The sequence below is a fragment of the Pogona vitticeps genome, chromosome 2 (assembly GCF_051106095.1).
Source record: "Pogona vitticeps strain Pit_001003342236 chromosome 2, PviZW2.1, whole genome shotgun sequence".
Classification (NCBI taxonomy): Eukaryota; Metazoa; Chordata; class Lepidosauria; order Squamata; family Agamidae; genus Pogona; species Pogona vitticeps.
In genome coordinates this window covers 18424855-18439373 of record NC_135784.1, presented here as the reverse complement: position 1 = coordinate 18439373, position 14519 = coordinate 18424855, and the positions used below count along the sequence as shown (strand labels likewise).

Sequence of the window (14519 nt, the reverse complement as noted above, 5' to 3'; positions counted from 1 at the left end):
GGAGAGCCCCGCCAAGGAGACCGGGCGTCCGGGGTTGGCTGGCTGGCAGTGGGTGGCACACCCCTTCCTGCCCCGGGCGGCTGCCTGCCTCCGAGCCCTCCTCCTGCCGCTCGCCGTCCAAGGCGTCCAAGGCTGGGCATCGTCCCAGGCTGGCTGGCTGGCTGGCTGGCAGTCAGTGGGTGGCACGCCTCTTCCCGCCCCGGGCGGCTGCCTCTGAGCCCTCGCTAGCCGGAGAAAGCAGCGCTCCCTCCCCATCTCTCTTGGAACCAATCTCGGAGGCCTTCCTTGCTGTGCCCAGGGAGCACGGCCGCATCCACATCGGCCAGCCGGGCACCGTGGGCAGGAGGGGGGCGGAGGCAGAGGCCAGAGCCGAGCGCCTTGGGCAGCCAATGCCCTCTCTGTGGGGCCAGCCCTGGAAAGGCTCACTGGGTTTGCCCGGCGGCTGCCCAGGCGGTGGCCCGGACGCGTTTGGTGAAGTTTGGGTCTCGGAGGGGACCCCAGGTGTCTAACTCGGACGTCTGAAACCCAATCTTCTCCAAACTTGGAGGATTGTAGAGGAGCGTCAGGGGAAGCTTCTCTGAGCTTTGGTGTGTCTAGATGCCTGGGGAAGAGGTGCATTTTATAGCCAAAGGAATCAACAAATCAAAAATCGCTAAAAATCATTGATTCGTATTCATCGGGGATACCAATTTGTACAAATACAAACTGATGAATTTGCAATTTTTGAATGCATTTGGTGATTTTTTAAAAAATTCATGCCCATCTCTAGTGTGGGTCTGTGGGCTGGAACTTCCAAAATTCTGCTTGAGGAATATTTGGAGGATTCTGAGAGTTGGGATTTTAAAAATAAGCAAGCATCACCTCCCAAGTAGAGAGAGTTCTGTGCTGCAGAGCTCAAGTTCCCTCCTCTAAACTACCATACATGTTTCTATGTACCTTCACTAAACTACAGCTCCTGGAATTCCACTGGATGGAGCCATGATGTTGTTGATGATGATGACAGTTTCTTCAAACTTCTAGACCTGTGTTGGATAGACAGGGTCTTTACAGGGATCCATATTTCAACAACTGTGTAAAGTTCGCATCCTAACTGACCTGGACTTGTCGGGAGAAAGTAGGAATGTTCCAGGCCAACCACCCCCATTCCCACGGATGGAGGTTCCGCCTCGTTCCCTTCGGGTATCGGCAGACTGCTTGGAGGAGGGTCAGATGGCTGTCTCTTCTTACCACCCTAAAAGACACACACAGAAGACCATACTCATCAGGGTGGATCTGATTTAAATCAAACTGATTTAAATCATTACTTAAATCACGATTTACATTTCTAAATTCTGATATATATATTTTTTTCACGATTAAAATTTTTAAAAATGGCTTCTTGAATTTAAATTGTGGTTGAAATCAATTCGATGTTTAAAAATAATCATTGATTTTCATCCACCCCCGATACTCAGCACAAGGAGAGAGACACAGAATGTACCATTTCTAAAGATGCGTCTTCTTAAAAGTAACTTGTTACAATCTTAAAAGGATAGATACGACACACACAATGGCATGCCGGACTGGAAGAACTTTTGATCTGTTCCTACGCAGTTCTTAAAGAGCAGCCAAGTTTATACCACAATCTTGTAAATAGTTTCTCAACAGAATGATTTATTACAGTTATTGTTCCAGTTGAAAAAAGGGGGGGGAAATACAGTGGTGCCTCGCAAGACGGGCACTCCGTTTAACGACAAATCTGCATTACGAGGTTTTTGAGATCGCAAAACGACGTTTTGAATGGGGGAAATTTCACTGCGCAATGATCGGTTCCGTTTCGGGAACCGATTTTCGCTTCCTGACAATCAAAACAGCTGATCGTCGGGGTTTCAAAATGGCCACCGGGGGCTCAAAATGGCTCCCAGCTGTGTTTAGGAACCATTTTTCGCTGCACAGGCACCGGAAAATGGCCACCCCTATGCAGGATCTCCACTGGACGGTGAGTTCTTAGCTGATTGGAACGCATTAACCAGGTTTTAATGCGTTTCAATTAACGTCATAATGCAAGGCACCACTGTAGTTAGTGAGAGTTAACAGTCCACTTTTTAAAGATAATGCGGCAATTCCATATTTCTTGAAAATAAGAAAGCTGTAAGTTTTAAACAAAAAAGCAAAATCCAACAGCATGAGGGCACAATGTCTGCCACAAAATATTATTATTTAATAAAGCGCTAACCCCGCCAAACCTCAGAACTGCCTAAAAAGTTACAAGATAGGAGGTAGCAATGTTAATCTCCTGGGGGAAAAAAACAAAAAAAGGTGCATTTAAGGAAAAACCAGTTTTATTTGGCTTAAAGTTTCATTGGCACAGTGCACTTCTTCAGTTGAAAACGGGGAAAATCATATCTTAATTCACAATTGCAAGGTGTATGCCTTTGTTATTGGAAAAAGGAAACTAATGGCAAGTAATTTGATTTTCTAATGAGTTTCTTCTGAGTGTTGGTTTACAAAGCAAAGGGACAGTCCAAAACAGGGTGAATCCAGGCTTCAGTTTGCTCAGAGAAAGTTTCTTTCAGCTGTATGTGGAAGGAGCAGCAAGAAATGAGGGTGGCAAGTTTTACCTTCCTCAGTTTCTCAGGGATATTAAACACTGTGGGAATCGCTTCAGGCTTCAGGTACCGCCTCCCAGAAGCCACATTTTCGAGGTAATCCGCCTCACGGAAATGTTCTGAGCAAATCACGTGGTGTCGTGTAGGGGTGAAGTTCTTGCGCCGGATGTTTGACACCCACTTCTTCAAGACGTCTCTCTTCCCAAGAGGAAACCTATAAACATTTAACAGCACGGTTACAAAGAGTTTGCTTTCTGCCTGCACTGCAGGATCGCAGAGAGAGCGCTGGTGCGCAGCTGGTTTTTCTTTTTGTTTTTATTTTAGAGTGGCGAATTCTCCATCTAGCAGATTATTGCATAATTATATAATTTTTTTAAAAAGCGCCCAGTGATGTTGAGGGGGGGCCATCTGGTGCAATGGTAAGCCCCTTGCACATCTGAATTTGGAGGCAGGGGGTAAACCCTGGAATTCTCAGTGAGGTTTTGCCACACATTTCTGATTTTAATCAAAATCCAAACCCTGCTTCCAAATCTCAACGTACAGGAATGTCAGTGAGACCAGAAATGACACCACAGCTCACTCTATGTAAGGTTAAAATCTTTTAAGCTGGCTGGCTGGCCTAGTGGTTGAAGTCTGTGGTTGCAGAGCCAGCCTTGGTGGCCTTGGGCAAACTGCGCAGTCCCAGGACTCCCCCTAGAGGAAGGGAAGGGTAAACCATTTCCGAGTACAGTGGTGCCTCGCTTAACAGGCGCCCCGTTTAACGACGAAACCGCATAGCGACGAAGATTTTGCAATCGCATTGCGATGTTCCCTATGGGGGAAAATCGCTTTGCGATATCGGTGCCGTTATGCTTACTGATCATCGCAAAGCGATGATTTTTTAACAGCTGATCGGCGGTTCAAAAATGGCCACCGGGTTAAAAAAATGGCCGCCTGCTGTGTTTTTGCGCCGATTCCTCGCTTACTGGGCAGCGAAAATGGCGGCCATATGGAGAATTTTCGCATTAAGGTGAGTTTTAAGCCCATAGGAACGCATTGAAGGGGTTTCAATGCATTCCTATGGGCTTTTTAAAATCGCATAGCGACGAAATCACTTTGCAGCGATTTTTGCTGCACCGATTATCGTTGCTATGCGAGGCACCACTGTACTCCCTACCTGGAAAACCCTGAAATAGGGTCGCCATAAGTCAGAATTGACTCGACGGCACATAATTATTATTAAAATGTTTTAATCTATGTGCATCAGTGTCTTTCCTCCAAGGACTGACCCCTTGAACTGCTTTTAGTTCCAGCTAAACCGTGGCATTAGGAGTGCCATCACCACTGCATGCTAATCCCTCAAAGGATAGTTTTTCATAATAAATACCAACAACAACATGCCAGCAAGTCAATTCTGACTCCCAGGGGCTACGCAGCTTGCCCAAGGCTACACAGGCTAGCTCTTCCCTGAGAAGGCGCAGGAAGGATTCAGACTCCCAATCTTTGGCGCTGTAGCCAAATACCTAATTCCCTGAGCTATCCAGCTTGCTTTGCTTTTCATACACTGGGAAATGACTAGACACAGAGCGACATTCAGTCCCGTTCTGACAATCCCAACGAGAAATAAAAGAACTTGCCGGTGGAATGAGATATTGTTGCCGTGGGAAAATTTGTTGTTGCAGTTGATCGCGCAGCATGATTTCACCATAACTGGGCATGCAGCTATTCTGTGCACAAACTGTGGAGAGAGCAAGAGTGGATCTTAACAATACAAGTGGGAGCTGTAACAAAATTTTGCTGCGTGGAACACGGCTTGTCTAGAATTCGAGCCTCTCTTCCATCTCTCAAAATCCAACAGCATACACTGAGCTATTTTGGGTCCGTCCACAATTTTAGAAAATACGATTAAAAGTGGAGGGGTTTCCCCCAAGTCAAGTGATATCTGCCTTCTAAGTGGTGCCATTTTGGCTACTTCAGCAATCACACTGACAACCAAAATATCAGAAACAGAGGACATGGTGAAATATCATTTAAAAGACAGTAACCAATAAATAATTATATACTGTACCTTCAAATCAATTCTGTCTTATGGGGACCTTTTCCGGGGTTTCCTTAGTAGAGAGTATTCAGATGGCTTTTAGCAGTCCTGTCTTCTGGGGGTGCTGTGGGAGTGTACAGCTGGCCCAAGGCTACCTAGGCTATAGGTTTAAAAAAAAACCAACAACCCTTGTTCAGAAGGTCACCAGGCTACTCTGTTGTAGCAAAAACAGCAAACAATCCTATGGCGTAGTATACTTTGTTATACAAGACTATATCTTGGCAAGTAAAGAGATCATCAGTTTTCAATACCACCTGCTGTCTTTAAAGCATAAGACTGGCTCCGTTATATGGACTTTTACCAGTCTGCTGTTCTTGCAGGCAGAAGGGAAACAGAGATATCTGATATGGAGTAAAAAAAAATAAAGTAAATCAAGTAGACAATGAGTTGGACTGCTGGTTATTCTAAGCGCCATTAGCTAGACATAAAAATGCAATCATGAGCAAGGAGGAGACCATGTGAAAAGATAAAGAGATAATGTAAATTGTGTGTGAGAGAGAGAGAGAGAAAAAGAGAGAGAAAATATAAGTTTATGGATAAGATAGTTATTATTGTAACACAATAGGTATTGTTCTGTTATGCTATTTTGATTGATATGCTTATTTAAAATTTTAAAAATTAATTAAAAAGAGAGAAAAGAAAGGAAACAAAGGTGAGGGTCTCTGTCTTGGGATCCCAAACCTGTATGGCGCTGGTTCCCAGCCTTGGGTCCCCAGATGCAACTCCCAGAATGCCTTGCCAGCACAGCTAGTGGCAAAGGCTTCTGGGAGTTGTAGTCCAAGAAAGTTGGGGATACTCAAGGTTGGGAACCAGTGATGTAGAAGGGTGGGGAAAAACTGGTAGCACCACGAAGCTGGGCACCATACACCCTTGGGGAAGGATAAGGATGAGACACAGGAGGGCTTAGCTCCACTACACACAGATGTGGAGTTCCCCTGACTCTTAAGAATCAGGTCCCCTCTTTGGGGGAATGACTACCAGAATCGCCACAGGCAATGGGGCTGGTCACTCCTCCCATAGGGCCGGATTATGGAGATGCTCCAAGCCAGGCGGTCAGGTAGACACACCAGCTCTAGATCAACCTGTCCGCATCTTTTTTTTTTCCCTTTTCAGGTGGGGTCGGGGGGAGCACTGCTGACATCTCCACCTCTCTCTTTTCCGGAAGGAAGCCAAGGGTGCCCGCCGGTCCTTCTCCGGATTTTTATTTAGGAACTGGCTGGCTCTGGAAAGCCACGGAGAGCCAGGACAGAATGGCCGTGGCCCGCCTCTGAAAGTGGCAGGAGGGATCACAGTCACTGGCCTTACCTCTCTGCCAGCGGAGGTGACTGCCTCCCTTCGGCCAATGGCAGGGCCGGCCCTGGCTTGTTGGTTTCGGCTTTTGTTTTCGTTTTTTGCATTTGCTCATCCAAAAATTTCACAGCATTTCAACAAACATCGAAGCAAGCATTTCTGAAGGGCCCTGCAAAGACAGAGAAAGATGAAACAGAGAATAATTCTATTTTAAATATTTTTTAAAAGTGAGTGATTTATTTCAGCTCTCTCCACGGTCAATGGTGCTGGCTAGGCGTGATGATGGGAGAATCCCATTCCCCCCCTCTCTTTGATTAAAAATCTCCCTACTCCCGCAAAGGGGTGGACATTCTTGTTGAGATTTTGATATGAAAATGTATTAAATAATAATATTGTATAGTTAAATGTACAGTAAAATGGCTGATTTTACCTGAATCACTGTACTGACTGTATTCACGTGTGGTTTCAAGGATTAAGACGTAATGTTGTACAGCTGTGTACATGACGAAACTTCATGTAAGAGAAAATTAAGTAATGTATTTTCTGATTGGTCACAGAACTGTACATAAGTCATGTGTAAAATGAACATCTTTATCTGCTGTAAGTCAGATCACTTTTTCCTATGCTGTGTGTTGCTTCATGTCATGTTATGCTGTCAGAGGAATGTCTATTCTCTCTGTATATATGTAAATAGACTAAGTTGTTGCTTTTACTCTCTCAGTGTCGTAATGTCATAAGTATCTCTGCTAACCAACATCTCCTTACTCTGCTGATGTTATGAGGATACACATTACAGTATAATCAAAATTCTTTTATATCACTTCCTATCTCCGGTGAAGCAGGATGCCATCTACAAAAGATCATGCTATAATAAACCAGATCAATTTTTAAGATGCCACAGGATTCATTGCAATAAACATGCTAAGTCTTCCAAAAATCAGCAGCAGAATATTTGAAATCACTAGCTCAAGAATGGAATATATTAATGAAGCAGCTTTGCTGTTAACCACCGTTGTCTACTCATCGTGTTCAACTCTAAATATTGTCTTTCAATGTTGTAAGCTGCGTTGGGTCCCTTTCAAGGAAAAAGGCCGTGGGGTAAATATAATTTAAATAAAATAAATAAATTGTAGTAGAATGTGAAAACCCTACCGGCGTTTCTACGCAAACTGCTGACCTCTTCTCCCACTTAAACTGTTTATTTCCCCCTATTTCCCCTTTTATAAACCATGTGTATAACATATCAAAGCTTATTCGCGGCACGAATCCTTGTCCTCGTAATAATTCAAGGTATAATATATATTGAGTTATAAAATAATATATATTGAGCTATATAAAAATGCTGTGCTATATAGTAATGCATGTTGAATTATATAACAATACTCTACAGTAATTCAATACTTAAAATCATGCACAGGCAAAAACGAGACCTGACCCACTCTGTCCGTCAGCACGGCTGCAGATCCAAGGATCATCAAGCTGGATCTGCACAGCTACAGGATCCAGTTTAAAAGTTGGCAACCCTTGAAAACTCCCACTTTGCCACTTAATAGCAAAAAAGGGCACATTTGAACCAGTGACTTCCTGGATCTTTTCACTACAGTCTTTTTCACCCCTCCAAGCTCTCCTCTATAACTAGCAAAAAAATAATTTAAAAAAAATTAAAAACACCCCAAAATGCTCAATTTTTTACAGCCCCCCCATTATCATCATCCTCATCCCATGTTGGTACCTTTTTCCCGCTGCTCCCTCCACAAAGCTCAGCCTCCAGAAAGAAATGCAACTTCCCTTCTTTTGCCCAGACTAGCAAGACAGGAAGGTGCATCAGTTAATTCCTTCCCCAAGACCCAACAATGTTTTTTTTAAATCCCAAATCCTCCTTGCTGACTGGAAAATTCGAATTTTGCGAGTCCATTAACCCAAAGAATGCAGCAGTCAGCAGCGATATTAGGATGATTCTTAAAAGCAAACACATATTTTGAACCGAAAAGAGTTGGAAAATAAGTGTATTGCCTTACTGGCAGTTTAAAAAAAATAAATAAAACAGCTGAAAGGGGACACGCGTTTGGTTTGTTTTTAAAAGTGCCTGAACGTGAGAAGGCAACTGACTCGGAATCTTGCGAGTTAAAATGTTTGCCCTGAGGGGAGGTAGCTAAAGGTTTGATGAAGGTATAGAATGAGTGATAAGTTTCATTAAAGTGTTTTGTTTTATTAAATTCAGGGAGGGTTTACGAGGGGGTGCTGATAAGTATTGAGCCTTTTCCCAGAAAAAAAATTGAGCTAGGAAGCTGTAATTGCCACACTATTCTACATATTCCCTCAGAAAGTCAAGGCACATGCAACATCTGTTCTGCAGCTGCTTAAGTCCCTGACTAGCCTTTGGCATGAGAATAAATAACATCCTTGTTCTGCAGCTTTTTTTTCCTTATAAAGAGCAGTAGTTTCCTTTTAAAAAGTTGCTATTACTTTTCTTTCTGAGTTTCAAAATGTTATTTTTTTTCCTTTTACTACAGAGCCCAGAATCCCCAAACCATAGTGGCTACAGACCCTGGGAATTATTTTATTTATTTATTTATTTATTTATTTATTTATTTATTTATTCTGTTTATATCCCGCCTATCTGGTCGATATGATATTCCCTATCCTGCCTTTCAGAAAAGAGTTTAAAAACAGACACATCACAAGACAGAACAAATTATAGCATATTTTTAATAAACCAGCACCTTGTCCTATTAAAATAACCACTGAATTATAACCATGTGAAATCAAGATCAACCAAAGCATAACAAAAAGCAGCGGCAGCAGTAAGACCAGTGCAAAGTGTGTGTATATCTATATATCTATATCGATAGATAGATAGATAGATAGATAGATAGATAGATAGATAGATAGATAGATAGATAGATACAGTATATAGATATACACACTCTTTGCACTTTGCAATATATACTGTATTATCTTCTCCTGCCCAGCTGTTGTTGCCTGTTGGAAAAAAAATTGGTGGCTATTTATTTTACATAGTAAATTAAAATAAAAATAAACTTGCAAACATTCTTGGGATTAAGCTGAAAAATGCAAGCAATTTAAAAAAAAAATCTAGGGGTGATTTTTTAAAATCCGCCCCCCCACTACCAACTGTACTGCTGGGGGCTAGACTTCTGGAAACTGAAAAATAAAACTCTCTTGGGCTCCTTTTCTTCCAACAGGAAAGGCCTCCCTAGAATTTCAAGCAGTTAAACTCTTTTAATTGAATACAAAAGAGCTGATCAAGTCCTTGCAGCATCCTGAACTTCCGGCTTCCATCTTGAGGCCTCCATATGCAGGGCAACACAATGCATTCTTCCATTTTTTTGGTGGGGGGGAAGCTTCCTTATTTTTAGGCTTTAATGGCAGAGATAGGGAACCCAGGGCTTTCCAGCAGTGCTGACTGGGGCTGATAGGACTTGGAGTCCATTAACACCTTCAAGGCTCCGGATTGTCTTTGGCAAATTTACCCCCTTTTCTATGGCATGAACGCTCAGTGTCACCTTGTTACTGTTTCCGTTCTTTTGTTCTTTATTTATCATTTCTTAAATTAATAGGCCGCCTTTCTCCCGACAAGGGGACCCAATATTACAAGAAGAAAAAAAATGACAATATTAAAATTAAAAAGTCCAAAAAACATAATAAGTTAAACTTTTGAAAACAATTAAATTATGTACCAATTAAAATGGAACTGAAGAATTAAAAGCAAGGGGGGCATTAAAATCTGTATTTGATGTTGAGAAACCAATCAGAGATTCAATCAAGACTGTTAAAAACCCCTGTAATCTGTTCTCTCCACCAGAAAGAAGAATAGCAGCAAAACAGTTCCCTGCCCCATCCAGCTTACATTCCTGTATTTGGAGTCAGAAAGAATCTGGATCCCATCTATGGGCACTTAATGCTTCTTTTATTCATCTATTATGTTTGGATACGTGTTTCTTCCCCCCCCCCCCCAAATCTCTCTTTTCAACCTCATTTCTCTCCAAGCCTACTCAGGAGTAGGCGCTCCTTTTGTCGGAATAGGATCGAGGCTTGGGTAAAAGCCACACCGGAAATGCAGCTTCCTCTGCTAAATTCTTAATTCCTTCCCCAATTTAAGGGGTGGGGGTGGGAAATAAAGGAAAACGAAATGAATGGGTTCAGGAGGAGACAAAACGGATCCAATAATGGCTTATATTGCAAAATAAAAGAAAGGATTGCATTAAATTGCAAAATAAAGGACTGCACTAAATTTCAAAATAAAAGAAAGGATTGCATTCCGGAGCAGCAGGAAGCCAATGGGTTTTTTTTTTATAGAGGATTTTGTGATCTGATGCAAGTGACATCTATCTATATACGATCTGTGTATTTCTCTATAGATTTCAGGGATGTGTGTACACTATACATATACAGTATAAAGGAAGGTGCTCAAGACCATTTGCTAGCTCTATAAATCGCCATAAGACTTTTTTGCTCTTTTCTGTAGAAAATCACGCAGATTCAACCAAAATGCCTCCAAATTCTTGGGAGCTCTCCACTTTGGGGGGGCCTTTCAGGTGCCCCCTAATAAACACCCTCTTTTTTGCGCAGATCAACCAGGCAATAGGGTTTTATTTTGGGGGGGGTCGCTTCTCCCTCTCTCCCCTTTTCCCCCCCCCGCCTATTCTTTGGTCGGGTCTCTTTGGGGCGGATCTCCTGATAAGGCGGAAAACAGGGCCAGCTCGGGCCGTACCACTTCAGACGACGGGGGGGACGACAAACACTTTGCTTTTAACCAGTTCGGTTAAGAAAGACCCTTTTTTGCAAATAGAAAAGCAGCACGCCAAACGGGGGGAGGCTAGACTTCTTTTCTCCTTGCAGGGTGTTCTTCGGAAAGCCTTTTAAGGCCCGAAAGTGATCCCCGTCTCACTAATGGTACGTCCCGAGAGGCTATCTCAAACGTGGGGCTAGACCATTTTGCCGCCTTAATAAGGGGGGGAAAGAAGAGGTTAAAAAACTAGGGCCTAACCCAGGTGTTGAATAAGTTGCAACCGGCGGAGGATCGTTCCCTTTGCTTGGAAAGAAACCCGGGAGTCGTGTGAACGCGGCTTCTTTTGCGCGCGTCACAGCCTGGTGCAAGGAGAAAAGAGGCATTCGGGAGAACCCAGCGAGTCTCCGGGCTTTTGGCGTGTTGGAAAGAGGCCGGTGCGTGGAAAAAAAAAACACGGGAGGGAGGCCGTGAGTGCGAAAGGTGCGGCGGGGGGAAGAAAAAATGGGGGAAAGATCTATGGGGTTTGGGGGCTGATCCGTCCGCGTGTGTTTCTGGGGCGAGTGGGAATCCCGGCGCCCTCAACCGTAGACTTATTAAAAAAAGGTAGAGCTGGGAGCGCCCATTGTGTGCCGTCGATCTCGGGAAGAAGCCATGTTGCGTCCTTGCTTTGGCTGGGCGAGGAAGTCGGATCCTATAATAAAATATAGGGAGAAAGAAAGGGGGAAAAAAAAGAAATCAGGATTTTAAACGGGGCTGTGTATGCCAAGATTTTACAGTCTTATAAGATGTAAGATGCTGGTTCTGAGTAAAGAAACAGTGTTTTTTTTTCTTTATTACCTATCTATCCCTTTACTGGAAAGGAGCCTCTTTTAGAGATGTAAAAGGTGAAATTAACTTACATACTTTGAAAGGATAAAAGTTTTTGCAAGATCGTCTGAAGTTATTTTTGTCCCGGGGGTGGGGGTTGCAAACGAAGTGTGCCCTTGCTTGATTCTCGGTTGCATTTCTTCCCGATCAAGAAGGTTGGTGGGTTGGTTATGTTGCAATAATAATAATAATAATAATAATAATAATAATAATAATAATAATAATAATAATAATAATAATAATAATAATAATAATAATAATAATAATAATATATAGGCGCGCACCTGCCTTCTCGTTACCAAAACTGGGTTGATTGCGTTTTTTCCCACCCCTGCATGGATGGCTGCATAGATATTACGGTGACACTTGGCCTGCCGGACGAAGGCCCTTAAGGACGTCTGGACCACCCGGATCTCCAAGAGTGCCTGAAGCGGATCCGCCCGCCACCCTTCTCCTCCATTCGCTGGCCTAGGCAGGCATGGAAGATCCGTGTCAGTTCCCCGGCCTGGCAGATTCCGACGTGATGGTGGATGAGGAAAAGACAGCCTCGGCGGAGGCCCGAAAAGAGGAGGATTTGCTACAGCCGCTCCTGCGCTTGAGGAGGCGACAGCTGCTGGGTGATGGGCCTGACTCTGAGCTTCAGCAGCCGTCATCATCTCCCGGGACGGTGGTGGAAACCACCAACACAGAAACTACTATCAAAGAGAAGCCTCTTCCCAGACTAAACCTCCACTCTGCCTTCTGGATCCTGGCCTCCATCGCCACGACCTACTACGCTGAATTTTTTAAGAATGTGAAAGAGATGATCCTTCAAGAAAACTGGTGGTTTATGCTTGGCAGTTTTTTACTGATGATCAGCCTCTCTGTGGCCTTTTATTGCATCCTCTATCTTGAGTGGTATCGGGGCATTAAGGACTACGATGCCCGCTACCCGGCCCTCATTCCAGTCACCACGGCCAGTTTTATTGCGGCCGCTGTGTGTTTTAACATTTCCTTATGGCCTGTGTGGTCTTTCATCACTCCTCTTGTGCTCTTCGTCCAGTTCATGGGGGCTGTGATGCTGGTGTCGCTCTTGGGCTGAAAAAAAAAAAAAACACCTTTTGATTTCCAAGTTGGGCAGAACTGGTGAATCTGATTTGCTCCATTGTCATCTTTACTTCCCGTGACTTTATTTTGACTGTCTGAATGCTTTTGCCATGTATGCCAAGATTTTACAGTTTTATAAGATGCTTGTTCTGTGTAAAGAAACAGTCTGGTTTTCTTTAATATCTGTTCCTTTACTGGGCAGGAGCATATTTTTAGAGATGTAAATGGTGAAATTTACATATATACTTCGAATATACTGTACTGGGTGTAAGGATAAAGTTTTTGCAAGATCGTCTGAAGTTATTTTGGTTTTTAAAAGAAGATCCATGTGAATTCCTTATAGTAAATGGGATGCTTTGCTTTGTGCCATTGGTCCAAGGATATATAGAGCCATTAAATTTATGTTTACAGTGACACAGAAATAGAGAAGTTTCCTTATGTTCTGGGTGAGAGACACAGGATTTCCCAAAGATTCTGGGTGAGAAAAATAGAAATAACAATTTTCCGCACATTCTGACTCAGAAATACAGAATTTTCCACACATTCTGGGTGAGGAATACAGAATTTTTCCTAAGATTCCTAGGTCATAAGGACACCTTATGCTCTTTTTGGTATCTCGGAGAAAAGCACACTGTGGGGCAGGTTACGGCAGCCCTTCCTGGTAGACCACTGGCCAGGGAGGTACTTTCCATTCGGTGTATTATCTATTTAAAATATTTTTAGGCCACCTTTTCTTCTTAAAAAGAACCCAAGGCAGATTACATCATTAAAAATACATTATGCAGAAGCTAAAAACAGTAGGTATACAAATATTTAAAAATAATTAAACAAGTATGACATTAAAAACAGTAAGAAGTAACCGTTTTAGATGGTGGTGGAAAGGAAGGGGGAGAAAATCCAACTTTATTTGGGATTAAAGTGCTGCTAGACCCCCGTTGTTTCTGCTTTTTCCAAGTTGGAAGGAAGAGAGACGTGAAGGGAGTCATATGCAGGCTGAGGGAATAACATAACAGCAACCGGGCAGTGTTGACCACTCCTAATATTGCCATTATTGCAGAAGCCAAGAAAGGGATTTGTAGCTACAGCCACGGATACATTTTGAGGGTATTTGTGAGAGGGGGAGAAGTTAGTTGCACAGGACAACTTTGTAATGAAAAATTAAATAATATAAAAACCCAGTATTTTATTTTATTTAGGGTTTTTTTGGGGGAGCTTTTTTGCCTTCCATTGCCTGCGCTTTATTAGGATTATTACTAAATGCGTGCTCCGTGCTTGGGGAACGTGAGGAGCGGTGAAGCTTTGAGGCAGAAAATGAATGCTCTGTAATTATTGGGGGGAGGGTTTTTCTAATTAAAAGTCCCTTCATCAGCTTGTTTTAACAGCAGTCTGAACTTCAGTGATTGGTTTGTTGTTGTTCTGTATCCTCAAGTGGCCTCCTATAAATGAGCAAGCTCCGAAAGGCCCTCTCCTCCACCGCCCTGCTCAGCAATTGCAAACGCAAGCCTGTGGCTTCCTTTACGGAGTCTGTCCATCTCGTGTTTCATTTTTCCTCTTTTCCTGCTGCCTCCCACTTTTCCCAGCATTCTCGTCTTTTCAACATTTTTGCCTCCGGAGACAGCGCAGGCTTCATTTGATCTCGGACCCGCTTGCTTGTCTTTCTGGCTGCCCAGGGTATCCCCAAAGCTCTCTTCCAGCACTACATTTCAGATTATTGTTTAGTGTCAACTGTAAACTGTGTACAGTGGACCCTCTACTTACAGAATTAATCCATATTGGAACTGTGGCTGCAGGTCGAAAAGTCTGTAGGTTGAGTCTCCATTGACCTACAATGCATTGAAAACCGATTAATCCCGTAACT

At 43.1% G+C, this 14519-nt stretch overlaps 3 protein-coding genes across 7 annotated transcripts in view; 2 read left to right on the top strand and 1 right to left on the bottom strand.

The window, feature by feature from the left end:
* LOC110070588 (uncharacterized) overlaps nt 1-7771 on the bottom strand; it is a 29172-nt gene extending 21401 nt beyond the window's left edge. For 2 of the 4 annotated variants that reach the window (XM_072988235.2, XM_072988238.2), the window contains exons 1-6: nt 7688-7771; nt 5971-6124; nt 4636-4765; nt 4205-4305; nt 2601-2802; nt 1096-1231 (exon numbers count right to left, since the gene is read on the bottom strand). In XM_072988235.2, the coding sequence (XP_072844336.2) occupies nt 1096-1231; nt 2601-2802; nt 4205-4275 (409 nt within the window). In that variant the 5' untranslated portion in view covers nt 4276-4305; nt 4636-4765; nt 5971-6124; nt 7688-7771. The other 2 variants (XM_072988236.2, XM_072988237.2) reach the window with 2 other exon arrangements.
* Nucleotides 7772-10999: 3228 nt separating this feature from the next.
* TMEM128 (transmembrane protein 128) lies at nt 11000-12939 on the top strand. Of its 2 annotated transcripts, none has more exons than XM_072988421.2 (2): nt 11000-11142; nt 11927-12939. In XM_072988421.2, the coding sequence occupies exon 2, from the start codon at nt 12054-12056 to the stop codon at nt 12654-12656; it is 603 nt and encodes a 200-aa protein (XP_072844522.2). In that variant the 5' UTR covers nt 11000-11142; nt 11927-12053; the 3' UTR covers nt 12657-12939. The 2 variants fall into 2 exon arrangements, with proteins under 2 accessions (XP_072844522.2, XP_072844524.2); XM_072988423.2 differs by lacking the exon at nt 11000-11142 and adding an exon at nt 11199-11495.
* LOC110070210 (uncharacterized) overlaps nt 11065-14519 on the top strand; it is a 44104-nt gene continuing 40649 nt past the window's right edge. Inside the window, exon 1 of the mRNA XM_078386808.1 lies at nt 11065-11188. The gene's annotated coding sequence lies outside the window, so the exon portion shown is untranslated. The remainder of the gene's footprint in view (nt 11189-14519) is intronic.

Coding starts and splice junctions, on each gene's coding strand:
- TMEM128 (XM_072988421.2), top strand. CDS start 12,054: ATGGAAGATCCGTGTCAGTTCCCCGGCCTGGCAGATTCCGACGTGATG.